Raw genomic sequence first — 14,649 nt, forward strand, 5'->3', positions numbered from 1 at the left:
AAGGTTGTTGAAGGAGGGACTCAAGCAGAGAATCAAATCTCAACTTGGAAAACAGGAGCAGGCAGAAAGAGATAGAATAAACATGAGGCTGTGATTGGATTGGAGGAATAGAAAGTGGGGGTTGTCTCCACTGTCAAATGTCCCGAGGCATGGTACATTGGGGAAACCATGCAGACACTACGACAACGGATGAATGAACACCGCTCGACAATCACCAGGCAAGACTGTTCTCTTCCTGTTGGGGAGCACTTCAGCGGTCATGGGCATTCGGCCTCTGATATTCGGGTAAGCATTCTCCAAGGCGGCCTTCGCGACACACGACAGCGCAGAGTCGCTGAGCAGAGACTGATAGCCAGGTTCCACACACATGAGGATGGCCTCAACCGGGATCTTGGGTTCATGTCACACTATCTGTAACTCCCACAACTTGTCTGGATTTGCAAAGTCTCACTGGCTGTCCTGTCTGGAGACAGTACACATCTCTTTAACCTGTGCTAATGCTCTCTCCACTCACATTGTCTGTACCTTTAAGACTTGATTAGCTGTAAAGACTCGCATTCCAAACATTATTCATTATTCTGTAAATTGAGTTTGTGTCTTTATAATGCCCTGTTTGCTGTTTATGAGCAGATCTTCCACTCACCTGATGAAGGAGCAGTGCTCCGAAAGCTAGTGGCGTTTGCTACCAAATAAACCTGTTGGACTTTAACCTGGTGTTGTTAGACTCCTTACTGTGTTTACCCCAGTCCAACGCCGGCATCTCCACATCTTTAAATACTCTCCCAGTCTGGTCCCCTCGATGATGGTGCCCTGGAGCTCAGGGCCCTTCCCCTCCCAACATTGGGATGGTCTGCTTTCCTTTTTGTTTACTTTGGACACTGAGCATCCCCATTGACAGGCCAGTGAACCCAGTCCCCATTAGAGGCACAGGCCTCAGTGAATAGCACCCTCTGCACCCCCTCACCCAGGCCCTCTTTCCCCAGCACATGACTTTTGACCATTCGTTTCAGCCCCTGAATATCTGCCCATGGTTCAGGTTTTGGATGCACCAGTCAGGATTCAGGTGATCAATGTTCCCTCAGGAATGTACCACATAGCAAAGCAAAATCACAGGAATATCAGAGGTGGTCCTAAACTTCCATCACCAGATGTGTCACACTAGAGCCACATCAATCCTGAAAATATATTACTTTATAGAATCATAGAATCCCTACATCTAGGAGAGGCCATTCGGCCCACCAAGTCTGCACTGACTCTCTGACAGAGTATCTTACCCAGGCCCTCTCGTCCTATCCTCGTTATCCCACGCATTTACCATGGCTGATTCATCTAACCTACACATTTGGGACTCTAAGGGGCAACTTAACATAATGTGGAGATGCCGGCGTTGGACTGGGGTAAACACAGTAAGAAGTTTAACAACACCAGGTTAAAGTCCAACAGGTTTATTTGGTAGCAAAAGCCACACAAGCTTTTGCAGCTCTAAGCCCCTTCTTCAGGTGAGTGGGAATTCTGTTCACAAACAGAGCTTATAAAGACACAGACTCAATTTACATGAATAATGGTTGGAATGCGAATACTTACAACTAATCAAGTCTTTAAGAAACAAAACAATGTGAGTGGAGAGAGCATCAAGACAGGCTAAAAAGATGTGTATTGTCTCCAGACAAGACAGCCAGTGAAACTCTGCAGGTCCACGCAACTGTGGGAGTTACAAATAGTGTGACATGAACCCAATATCCCGGTTGAGGCCGTCCTCGTGTGTGCGGAACTTGGCTATCAGTTTCTGCTCAGCGACTCTGCGTTGTCGTGTGTCGCAAAGGCCGCCTTGGAGAACGCTTACCCGAATATCAGAGGCCGAATGCCCGTGACCGCTGAAGTGCTCTCCAACAGGAAGAGAACAGTCTTGCCTGGTGATTGTCGAGCGGTGTTCATTCATCCGTTGTCGCAGCGTCTGCATAGTTTCCCCAATGTACCATGCCTCGGGACATCCTTTCTTGCAGCGTATCAGGTAGACAACGTTGGCCGAATTGCAAGAGTATGTACCGTGTACCTGGTGGATGGTGTTCTCATCTGATGCCATCATCTCACGTGAGAACACCATCCACCAGGTACACGGTACATACTCTTGCAATTCGGCCAACGTTGTCTACCTGATACGCTGCAAGAAAGGATGTCCCGAGGCATGGTACATTGGGGAAACTATGCAGACGCTGCGACAACGGATGAATGAACACCGCTCGACAATCACCAGGCAAGACTGTTCTCTTCCTGTTGGGGAGCACTTCAGCGGTCACGGGCATTCGGCCTCTGATATTCGGGTAAGCGTTCTCCAAGGCGGCCTTTGCGACACACGACAACGCAGAGTCGCTGAGCAGAAACTGATAGCCAAGTTCCGCACACACGAGGACGGCCTCAACCGGGATATTGGGTTCATGTCACACTATTTGTAACTCCCACAGTTGCGTGGACCTGCAGAGTTTCACTGGCTGTCTTGTCTGGAGACAATACACATCTTTTTAGCCTGCCTTGATGCTCTCTCCACTCACATTGTTTTGTTTCTTAAAGACTTGATTAGTTGTAAGTATTCGCATTCCAACCATTATTCATGTAAATTGAGTCTGTGTCTTTATAAGCTCTGTTTGTGAACAGAATTCCCACTCACCTGAAGAAGGGGCTTAGAGCTCCGAAAGCTTGTGTTGCTTTTGCTACCAAATAAACCTGTTGGACTTTAACCTGGTGTTGTTAAACTTCTTACCCAACTTAACATAGCCAGTCTTTGGAGTGTGGGTGGAAACTGGGGCACCCGGGGGAAACCCACGCAGACACAGGGAGAATGTACAAACTCCGCACAGTCAGTCACCTGTGGCCAGGATTGAACCGAGGTCCCTGTGAGGCAGCAGTGCTAACCACTGTGCTGCCGTGCCGCCCTCCTTATCTCTCCCTGACCCCTTACAAAGAGGAAAGTGACAGATTGATATTAGAGAACTTACAATTATGGAACTGTGGCCTTACATTATAGTAAATGTAGGAGGGTGAATTATTGCTAATCTCTGGATTGCAGTATGAGGAACCCGTATAACAAGTTGGAGATGTACAGCTGCCTATCTCTGGGATTGGCAAAGTAAGAACAGGCTTTGGGAACAAACATGCTTCAGGTGGCTGACCCGACATATGGTTTAGAAACGGAAAATACTGGAAACAACAGCAGGTGAGGCAAACAGCAATAATGGGTGGAATTCTCCCAAAAAATTTCTAAGTGTCATAATGGCAAGAACAATGGACCGTGCTGGTCTCTCAGGCCTGCTCCACACCACAATCCTCTCACATTCAGTCACTTTTCTGTGGATTTGGGAGGGGCCAAAACATGCTGTTAAGACTGTTTCAGTGCGCTCAGCTGCTGCATCGTAAGGGTGCCCTGATCTCACAGTGCAATGGGAGATCCCCTCACCCTCCCCACAGACATCAGAACCGCCCCTCATCAGCATGCTCCCCCACTCCCTCCGTGACACATAACGTGGGTGTCGGGGCATCAGGGCCCTCCTGATGGGTTTCCCTGCCTGATGCTGAACATGTCCCCCTATCATGACCCCCGACATGTCCCCCCATCTTGACTCCCAACATCCACTTCTGCATAACCCCCATAGCCCTCTGCATAGCCCCCTCCTCCCCACCCCCGTTATAGCCCCCACTCAGGCCGCAACCCCTTGGAATTGTCCCTGGCACACTGCCCAACTGGCACCACTGGGTGTCCACTGGCTAATGCCAGTGTATCAGGTGGGCACCGCCAGATAGGCACTGCCCACAACCACCTGAGACTGCAATGGCTTCCGAGCCCCTTGGCATTGCCAGGTCTCTGCTAGTGGAGTCCAGTAGTGATGCTCGCCATTATTGTGCCGCGCCCGAAGGCCAGAGACCTCCGAGCGCTGGGAGTTGAACGGGCTATGCACATTTAAATGTGCCTTTTTAGGTGTGATCCGGTTCGCACTATTTGGATGGGGCTGGAGACTCGCCAGCTGCACACTATTCTCCAGGATTGGCACAATCTACTAATGGCAAGGTCAGAAAATCTCGATGCACCATGTACACAGAAAAATATAACATTAAACTGACTTACCCTCCAAAACCAGCAGATTGGTGTAGTCTATCTGATCATTAAAAAGGCCGGCTATCTCTACACGGCAGCAATACCTGCCAGTGTCTTCTTCACCGAGATGGTCCACAGTGAGAGATACATCCCCTTCTTCTATTTTACCATCAAGGTGGAATTTTGTGGAGATTCTTGAAGTTACAGTTTTCCCATTTGTTACAATCAGTGTATCTGCACAGCTATATGCAGAGCACTGTCCCCTGCCCCAGCACATTGCAGTTTCACCATTCTGTGTGACAGAGTATGTGCAGGGCAGTGTGACTGACTGTCCCAGGAATCCTCGCACTTCAGATCCTCTTACAGAGGGGACTGGACCTGAAACAATCCAGATAAAGACAGTAATAATTCAGTGTCCATTGCAGTGCCAGAGAAAGCATGCAGAGAATGAACAAACAGCATAGTACACAACTATCAGCTGGATTGTGTCAGTAACACACCAACCACACTTTATGCATTGCATTAAATGATTCTATATTAACATAATACAGTGTAAGAAAAATTATGTTTTAAGCTCAAAAACTTACATAAAAGAACAATTAGGGCAGCCAGATGAGTCACAAACATCATGCTGGATGCTGCAGGCTCGAATGATCTAAGCTGGTCAGTTGAAATACTTGGTTCTAATATTAGTTCAGTATGTGGTTAAGAGTTTCCTTCACAGATGCAGAATGATGTTTCCAGTAATATGGAGCCACAGTGAAATTAAGAAAGGCTGCTCTATATGTAGTTGGGCATTAGCCCTTTTAAGAGAACAGGTCTGGTAACCCAGGGCACAAGCTCCACCCTGGGTGGAGCTTGCTAGGTCATCCTTGTGCTACTGACATGACGTTGAATAAATAGTTCCTCTTAGTTTACACTTAGTTAGCTCGTGGTCTCTCATTAGTCCAATATTAGAGCTCATATTTAACAACTGGCAACAAAGCTGAGTCACAGCCCACTGCGTGTTTCCGCTGGGTTTGTGGAAGAAAGGAGGAAGATCAGACATCACCCAGATTCCAATAAAAAGGTACACAGCAGGCATCGGGCTTCAGGCGGTAGTCGTGAGGGGTCTAGGGCATCAGTCGACGGCCAGAATAGGAGAGGGATTCTCAACTGGGCGCACCAAGATCATCGGTCACGAGGGGACTCGGGTTGCATTCGACACGAGTTGTAGGAGACCACCATTGGTGAGGGAATGGCTGGCGCAAAGAGTGTGAAACAAGTAGACTCGGGCTGCAAGCGGCTACTGAACACGAATGGCGGGGAAACCACCCGGCAGCGGGAACAGAAAATGGCGGGCCAATTCAGAGCGATGGGACCATTTAATGAAGAAACAGAGAGCTGGGCGCTGTGTACTGAGTATTTTCATTTATACTTAAAAGCTAACAAGGTGGACAAAAACCTCATGGCAGCGGTCATTCTCAGCACGATAGGGAGTAAGACGTTCATGACGCAAAGAAGTCTTATACAGCCGGGAAAGTCCACGGAGAAACCCTTAGTGGAGTTGTGCGAGGGGCTAGCGAATCATTTCACTCAAAAACCACTCATGATAGCGGAACATTTTCGATTTTACAAAAGAGCACAGCTGGAAGGAGAGTTCATTGTTCAATTTGTGGCTGTGTTAAAAAGAAAGTGTGAATTTGGCAGTTTCCTGCAAGATGTCTTACGGAACCGTTTATTTTGTGGCCTCCGAAATGAAGCAATCCAACAAAAACTTCGAACAATAAAAGTCTTCAGGCATGATTTTACGACTTTGTCATTCGGTGAGGTGAGGTGAGGTGATAAGATAGGGTGGGAGGTGAAAAAAGAGAAGCGCGCCCGGTTTCTAACCCCCCTCTGCCACCCTGACAAGATATTATCACAGGTGACAATGGAAAGATGACAAATATTAAGGAATGATTTTGCTCTGCTTTTCACCAGTGATATGGAACAGATCGACATGACATTGAAAATGCAATAATATTTTTAAAAGATGTATAAACTAAATAAAAGGAAAGAGGAAAAAGAGACCACAAACTAAACGGCCCCGTAATACATCTTGCAGGAAACTGCCAAATTCACACTGTCTTTTTAGCACAAACACAAATTGAGCAATGGACCCTCCTTCCAGATGTGCTCTTCTGTAAAATCAAAAATGTTCCGCTGTCATGAGTGGTTTTTGAGTGAAAAGATTCCCCAGCCCCTCGCACAACTCCGCTAAGGGTTTCTCCGTGGACTTTTCAGGCTGTATAAGACTTCTTCATGTCATGAATGTCTGTTCTGGTCTGAACAGAGTTCATTCATGTATTACGAATGAGTATATGGACGAGATAGCAGAAGCATTACAACTCATATTTAATCATTTGTTAGAAAAGGTGTAGTGAAGGAGGATTGGCAGATAACTAATGCAATTCCTTTATTTAAGAAGGAGGGGTGGGTGGGAAAGTGACCAGGGAACTATAGACAAATCAGCTTAACACCATTGAAAGGAAAAATAATGCAATCCTTATAAAAGGTGAGTATAAAAGAAAATCTAGAAATGAGAAATATAGTAATGAATTGTTAGCATGGATTTCAAAGGGGAAAATTTAGTCTGACCAAACCTACAGAATTTTTTGAGGAGGGAAGAGAGAGGGTAGACAATGTAGTTTATGTAATTTATCTGGATTTTCAAAAGACCTTCAATAACACGTCCAATTATAGATTTAACAGATAGAATCAGATAATGTGGAGTCAGATGACAAGATATAGAACCAATTGCTAGCTAGCTTCTAAACAGAAACCAGAGAATGGAAAATCGGGTTATTATTCAGAGTTGCAGAAGATGAAAGTGATATTCCTCAAGGATCAGAGCTGGAACCCTGGTTCACAATATACATTAACAATTAGGATTCAGGAATCAAAAACATTCCTAATCTTTCGAATAGTCCATACTAAGGACTGCAACAAATTACAGGAGGACATTCATAAACTTGTAGAATAGGCAGGTGAAGTTCAACACAGTTAAATGTGAAGAATACATTTTGGTAGAAGGAATAGGGAGATCACTTATTACTTGGTAGCTGCAAGTCCAGATGGGTCAGAGGAACAAAGGAATCTCGGAGAACAAATACATCAATCATTGAAAATTCCACCACAAGCGAGCAAGGTCACAAGGGGGCGGCACGGGGCACAGTGGTTAGCACTGCTGCCTCACAGCGCTAGGGACCCAGGTTCGATTCCTGGCTTGGGTCACTGTCTGTGCAGAGTCTGCACGTTCTCCCCGTGTCTGCATGGGTTTCCTCTGGGTGCTCCAGTTTCTTCCCACAGTCCAAAAGAAGTGCTGGGTTAGGTGCATTGACCATTCTAAGTTCTCCCTCGGTGTCCCCGAATAGGTGCCGGAGTGTAGCGACTAGGGGATTTTCACAGTGACTGCATCACAGTGTTAATGTGACACTAATAAATGAATAAAATTAAGAAAAAAAAGAAAGCAAGTAATGCCCTTAATTTTATTTCTGGAGAGACGGAATTGAAAAGTAGGGAAATTATGCTAATCCTGTATTGAAGCTTATTTGGACCATTGTTGGGAATTTGGGAAGTTAACGAGGTTAACGGCTGCTTGAGATGAAAACAAAACAACAGACAAGTAACAAGATTAGCAGGTGTCTAGAGAAATTGAGGAGTGAATTGCCATATCAGAAACATTGTTTACCAGAGAAAGTGGGGTTATACAATGATAACTTCTAAAAGCAAGGAATTTGAGAGATGTAGACTGCCAAATCCACAGGGCCAAATCCACAGAGGTTGAACAGTATAACTGCTAGCACCCTCATTGGAGAAGCAGGTTAGTTTTCCATCCAAAAGTCAGAAAGGTCATCTCCATCTAATCTTCAGAGAGACCAGTTCCATCTACAATCAGAGCCATAGAGGCCTGTTCCTTCTAACATTTAGAACCATGGCAGATTGCAGATTTTCTCCTCTAAAATACATAGTTTTGTACCTTCATTGAATCAGGAAAATATGTTTTCCCAGACTTGGTCATCTAAGTTGTATGATAAGTATTAGCTGGATTTGACTTATAAAGTTACAAAATTGGATGTTGTTTTGGGGAAAGGGGTGTCTCAGTGAATTCAGGGTACATGGATATATTTTGGGAACAAAGGGTAATTACAGATAAAAAGGTGTATTTTGTTATTAATGTACTTAAGCATCACAGTATATCTTACTTGGACCACTGTGGGCTATAGTGGGGTTAGACACCTAGACACCTGTTAATCTTGTTACGACAAATTGCATCTCATTATTCCTCTAGACACCTGATAATCTTGTTATGTGTCTGTTAGTTTGTTTTCAGTGTTTTTTATCATGTGTTTTTCTTTACTTTTACTTTAATAAATACAGTTTATTAATTGTTTACACAACGACTGGAGTGGTTCCTCACTGGGTTGTACATTGTTCCTCACATTATTCCAAACAAATATACACTACCAAGAACCAGTGTTTCAAGTTATCCTTCGGGGTTTTGAGACATTCTCACAGGTAACATCAGTGTGGTTCTTAACACCACACTCAAGAGTATTGCTTGCAGTTATGGTCACCATAATATAAAAAATGATACAGAGGCACTAGAGAGATTGCAGAGAAAATTTACCAAGGATGACAACAGAAATGCATGACTATCCATAGCAGGAAGGGGTGGCATTCTGTATCTCTTTTCTCTTGATAAAAGAAGGCTGAGGGATGACCTAGTAGAAGTCTTTAAAATTATGAAAGGTTTTGATAGTGTGGATACGGAGAGAATGCTTCCTCTTGTGGGGAAGAGCATCATTAGAGGTCATCAACATAAAATAGTTACCAAGAAATCCAATAATGAATTCAGAAGAAACTTCTTCACATGTAGATGGTAATAATATGGAACTCACTCGCACAGTGAGCGGATGAAGTGAATAGTATAGATGCATTTAACAGGAAGTTAGACAAGCATTTGTGGGAGAAGGGAATAGACAGTTACGATGGTACAGGTAGATGAGAAATGATGGGAGACAAAGTGGAGAAGAAGCACTGCATGGTCGGTTGAATGGCTTGTTTCTGAACTTTATATCCTACCTAAGTCTATGTGGTCTGTCAGTGGAACAAAGTACCAGCATTACTGCTCCAGGACCATTCAACTCCACCCACCCCTCACCCTTGATTGTAAGAGGAATGTTGTGTCATTTAAATAATACCTTCTGAATGATAAAATGTTTTTCTCCTTTTTGTCATATTCATCCAAGAACTTTTAGAAAATGAGACAGATTTTTCTTTTCCTGACCCTTGAAAAACTGGACTGTCTGATTACAGCGAATAAAGGTAATTTGGGCCAATTTTATTATTCCTTTATTAGGATGAGGACATCTCCAGCAAGGCCAACATTTATTGCCCATCTCTAATTGCCCTTGAGAAGATGGTGGTGAGTCACCTTCTTGAATCGCTGCAGTCCACCTGATGTAGATACACCTACAGTGCTGTTCAGAAGGAAGATCCAGGATTTTCATCCCACCACACTGAGGGAATGATGATAGAGGATGGGATCTTGAGCCTGCGCTCTCTGTCCGCGAGATCGCCAGCGAGGGTTCAAGATCCGGAGAATTGTGAATCTCAGCAATGAGATCACGATCGCGATGATTAGGATCATCATCCTAATAAAGGAATAATAAATTCGGCCCACATTACCTTTATTCATTGTAATCAGACAATCCAGTTTTTCAAGGATCAGGAAGAGAAAACTCTGCCTCATTCTCTCTGTATCCACACTATTGAAACCTTTCATAATTTTAAAGACTTCTACTAGGTCATCCCTCAGCCTTCTTTTATCAAGAGAAAAGAGATACAGAGTGCCACTCCTTTCTGCTATGGATAGTTATGCATTTCTGTTGTCATCCTTGGATGCAGTGCCAACCTGCGCCAGGAGGCCGTGCCAGGCAGGCCCCAGGGGGAGCCTCACATGTGGGCTCATCTATTTATGGTAGGGGGCAGAGTAGACACAGAGAGGTTCTAGAGGTGATCAGGTGTGTGGGGTGGGAGGGGGGAAGAGGGCAATGGCAGGGATGATTGGGATATGGCAGGAGGGGTTGCCAGGGATGATCAGGTTGGGGGGAGGGGGAGGCCATAGATATCTCCATGGTGGAAGGGGACAGGTTAATTTTGTGTGACAGTGATCGGGGTGCCCTTAATCTATGTGGAGTTGGTTCCCGACTCTAAGGGCCCGATTTTACCATAATGGGCACGAAAATATGGTAAAGTCGGGCATGAGGCCATTAACGTGATGCGCACCCACGTCCACGCAGATGCCCACTTTACCGAGGCCCGGGAATGGCCGCGATCCGATTCGCACCCGAAACGGGCACAACGGCGATTTAAATGCATTTGCATGCATTTCAATTGAATTAATGAACTGCCCGCCCAACTTTATCAGCATTTCCCCCTTTACCACCGCGTTTGCCAATCCGGAATCGGGCCGAAATAGACATGCTGAATAAAAGTCTTATTTGGATGCTTCATCAGTGAGGGTTGGCGAGGAGGTAGGTGCATGGCGTCCGACGGCTCTCTGCTACTCACGGGTGTCCTGTTGTTGCAGCCATTTTCTATCTCGGGTTGGTGGCGGCTCTGCGAGTGTGTGGGGGGTGGGGGGCTGTTGCTCTGCACGGTCTCCGATGTCTGACTTGCAGCACGGACCCGGGTCTCAGCACTGACCTCGGGTCTTGTAGTGCTGCTGGGTCCTAGCACCGCAGCTCACTTCAGGCTGAAGGATGTGCACAAAGCTCTTGCAGATAGCTCTGCTGCGGCCTCTCAACTTTGCCGTGATTGTGGGGAGCCTGTGGCTGGGGGGATTGGGGGGCTGTAATTGTTGATATGCTAGGGGCAAGCAGCGTTGCATGACTTCCATATTTGTTCATCTCCACCTCCCCCACCCCCCGCCCCACCCCTTTCCAGAGTGACAAGATGGCTTTTGCAAAGCAACCAATTGATCTTGCTGTTCTTTTGGTTGCTGCTAGAGCTGAGGAGGAGGAGCTGGAGGAGGAATTGCGGGCCCAGGAGGCCCAGGCCTTACCACTTGTGGGACCGGAGGGAGATGACCACCAGAGACAGAGGTGGCCGCCATTCACCCAGAGCGGGAGCATAGGAGAAGGAGGGAGCAGAGACCCCGGCAGTTCCGAGCACGAGTGTCCTTCGAGGAGATGTCGGACACCGTGTGCCTCCGACGTCTCCGACTCCGAAAGGATGTCGTGCGACACCTGTGCGACCTGTTGCAGACCTGGCGCCTCGGGACTTTGGGAGTCACCCACTCTCAGTGGCTGTCAGATTGACGGCCGCTCTGAACTTCTATGCGATTGGCTCCTTCCAGAGTCTGAGCGGAGATGTCTGTGGCACCTTCCATTCTTCAGTCCACACCTGTGTCAAGCAGGTCACTGATGTCCTGTATGCCCGGGCTGGGCAGTACATCAAATTCAACCTGGACCAGGGCCATCAGGAAGCCCGGGCTGCAGGGTTCGCTGCAATTACGGGGATGCCGAATGTGCAGGGGGCCATCAACTGCACCCACGTCGCCCTCAGGGCCTCCCTACAGAATCCATGATGATTTGTTAAAAGGAAGGGGCTCCACTCTCTGAATGTACAAATCGTGTGTGACCACCCGCGTGACAGTAGAGAGGTGCATTGGGCTCCTCAAGCTGTGATTCTGGTGCCTGGACCAATCTGGAGGGGCCCTCCAGTACAGCCCCCTGATCTCCTCCCGCATAGTGGTGGTGTGCTGTGCCCTGCACAATCTGGCTCTGCAGCAAGGTGACCTCTTGGAGGAGGAAGAGGACATGGAGGATGACCAACCGGCTGTTACTGAGGAGGTTGACCAGCAGGAGGAGGAGGAAGGGGAGGAGGAGGAAGAGGACGCCTTGTTACACCAGCCAGGCGGTGGAGGGCTGACATCTCAGCTGAGGCATGCGAGGGCAGCAAGGGAGGCTCTGATAACCAGGCGGTTCAGTCGCTAGGGGATGGTGATTGTGGGTTCCATTTCCCCCGCCCCTCAAAAATGCCTTCCATTTATCCTGCACATTGCCACACCAGAGTGGTGGGCCTGGGTACTCTGTGTTAGTGAGTTTTTTGGCAGGCAGGAGGGTGATGACGACTCGTTAAGCACCATTCTGATGACGCCCTGGTGCAAACTAGTCTGACTCCTACCTGAGCTCCACATGCACGCTGGCACCTGGGCCCATGCCTGTCTAGTGGATAAGGGATCCGAAACCCCCATACAGGGCCCTGGAGCGGGTGGGGTGGGAGATGGGAGGTCATTGCTGGTGGGGTCTGGAGAGACCAATGGCTTCCTTTTCTCAGTGACACCGCATTGAGGGGCCGCCCCAACTGATATCACCATGAGGCATCCATCGGGTGATCGTCAATGGGGCAGGAATCAAATTCGAGACAACTTGTTCGCAGGTGGTTGTTGAGAAAAAACATTTATTTACAATAAAGGCGTTCAGATAAGCTGTTGTAACATAAAAACTTGTGAAAAGAAAACGTTAAGCTGCTTAAATATCTTTCTAACTAATGCAGCCCTTCACCTGTGCCATCTCAGTGCAACTACAACTTCCTAACCTTACGTGGCCTACCACTACCTCTCAGTGACTCCCCAGATATACATTGGAGGTGGAGGGGGCCAGCTGCCTACCTCGCCCCGTGGCCTGTGATGCGCGTGGGCTCTGGAGGCCCTGAACCTTGAGGGCCCTGGCCTGCTTCCAGGTGTCTGGGATGTTTCCATGACACCCCCCTCATCCCGCTGCCCCTGAGATGCCCCGGTGTCAGGAAGTGGGGAGTCAGAGGGTGTTGCCATAGCCACAGTCTCCTGGCTGGAAGGCCCTGGCGTGGGCTCAAGCCCTTCCTCCTCCCTTGGGGTTCCTTTTGGTCCCTGGGTCACTCCATGGGACACTAGTGCTTCTGCAGTGAGGTCCAGAAGCTCCGGTGTCACCTGGCACTGCCAGTCCTGGAGGACCACCTGCGTCCTACCTTGAGTCGTGGGCCATCTCTCAATAGCCGCAGTAAGTGCCCTCTGGGACTGGCCCACACTCTGCAAGCCCTCAGCCATGGCCCTCTGAGACTGGGCCACCTTCTCAAGGGTTGCTGCCATTGCCCGCTTTGTCTCAGTGCTGTCCCGTTGGTCTCCTGCAAGCTCACAAGCCTCTCAGCCATGGGCCGCAGAATCTCGAGAAGCCAGCTCAGTCCCTCCGCTGTGGCCTGCTGTGATTCGGCCATTTCTTGGAGCCTGCCACCCATGGTGATGATCCCCTGCCCCAGTCTTTCCACTGCAGATGCCACCCATGCAGTATTGGCCTAGGAACCACGCAAGACAGGCAATAGCTGGTCCACCTGAAAGCTTTGGGACTCCTCCCAGCAGCCTCACAGTTGGTCCAGTGTGGCTGTCAGCCCCTCCTGCATTCCCTGACTCTGTTGCTGCATCTCTAGCAGCTGAGGGAGAAGTAATCTCAGAGGACCAGCATGTAGCCTGGGGCCAGCTGAATCCTCGCCTCCGGCAGGCTCCCGCATGCCAGAGGCCTCAGATGTTCCCTCCTCCACTCGATGTACATCAGCAGATGTGTCGTGCTCACCAGATTGTGACCCAGAAACCTCAACACTAACTGGACCCACCGATGTGTCAGTTTCTGCGATGGTGAGTTGTGAGATACAAGCTGACGGATAAACAGTGCCACCCTCGGAGGTCGCTTCACCCATATCCTCTGAGGACTTGTCCGCGCTATCGTTCTCAGGATGGATGGGAGCTGTAGCCAGGGCCTGCAGTCCAGAAGCCCCTGGGGCATCCAGATCTGTCCCTGCTACACAGGACACAAGGTTAAGTGCAAGGGAGGGAGAGGAATCCGGGATGCCAAACACATGATTCACATGTCTCCATTGAACATAGAACAAAGAAACCAGAAAATTACATCACATGAGCAGGCCCTTCGGCCCTCTAATCCTGTAGCAACCAGGCTGCCCATCTGATTTGTTTGCCCCTCCCCTTCCAGGGGCCACATGCCTCTATTCCCTGCCCATTCAGATAGCTGTAGAGATGCCCCTTAAATGTCCCCATTGTTTCTGCATCCAAGACCTCCCCCGGCAGTGAGTTCCAGGCACCCACTACCCTCTCTATGCAAATAAACATGCCTCGTACATCTCCTTTACACCTTGCCCCTTGCACCCGAAACTCGTGCCCCCCAGAAGTTGCCTCAAAGTGAGTGTAGGAATGACAGGTGCTCACGTCTAGACGGCAGCTCGACCATGCTGTTGCTGACAGCCCGCGTTTCCCCTTCTCTAGGGAGCTCCAGTGCCCGTTCATCGAAGGGGGTGAGGACCCGGAGGTCTAGCTCACCAGCCCCCCCCCATCCTCGCCCTCTCACGGGTGTTGTGCTCGGTCTTCTTCTGTGGAGAGAGAAGGAGCCATGAAATAAATGGTGGCGTCCTGCAGAGAATCAGGTGGTGACCCTTAGAGGGCAAACACAGTGGGGCTCATTGTGGGGAAAGGAAGGAGGTGTTTGGGG

At 48.4% G+C, this 14,649-nt stretch overlaps 1 protein-coding gene across 1 annotated transcript in view; it reads right to left on the reverse strand.

Annotated features, from left to right (window-relative positions):
• The window catches only part of LOC144505351 (uncharacterized), a 59,091-nt gene that overhangs the window by 42,046 nt on the left and 2,396 nt on the right, over positions 1-14,649 (reverse strand). The window contains exons 2-3 of the mRNA XM_078231472.1: positions 13,843-13,947; positions 4,118-4,465 (exon numbers count right to left, since the gene is read on the reverse strand). Of these exons, the coding sequence (XP_078087598.1) occupies positions 4,118-4,465; positions 13,843-13,947 (453 nt within the window). The remainder of the gene's footprint in view (positions 1-4,117; positions 4,466-13,842; positions 13,948-14,649) is intronic.

This window comes from Mustelus asterias, chromosome 16 (assembly GCF_964213995.1).
Source record: "Mustelus asterias chromosome 16, sMusAst1.hap1.1, whole genome shotgun sequence".
NCBI lineage: Eukaryota > Metazoa > Chordata > Chondrichthyes > Carcharhiniformes > Triakidae > Mustelus > Mustelus asterias.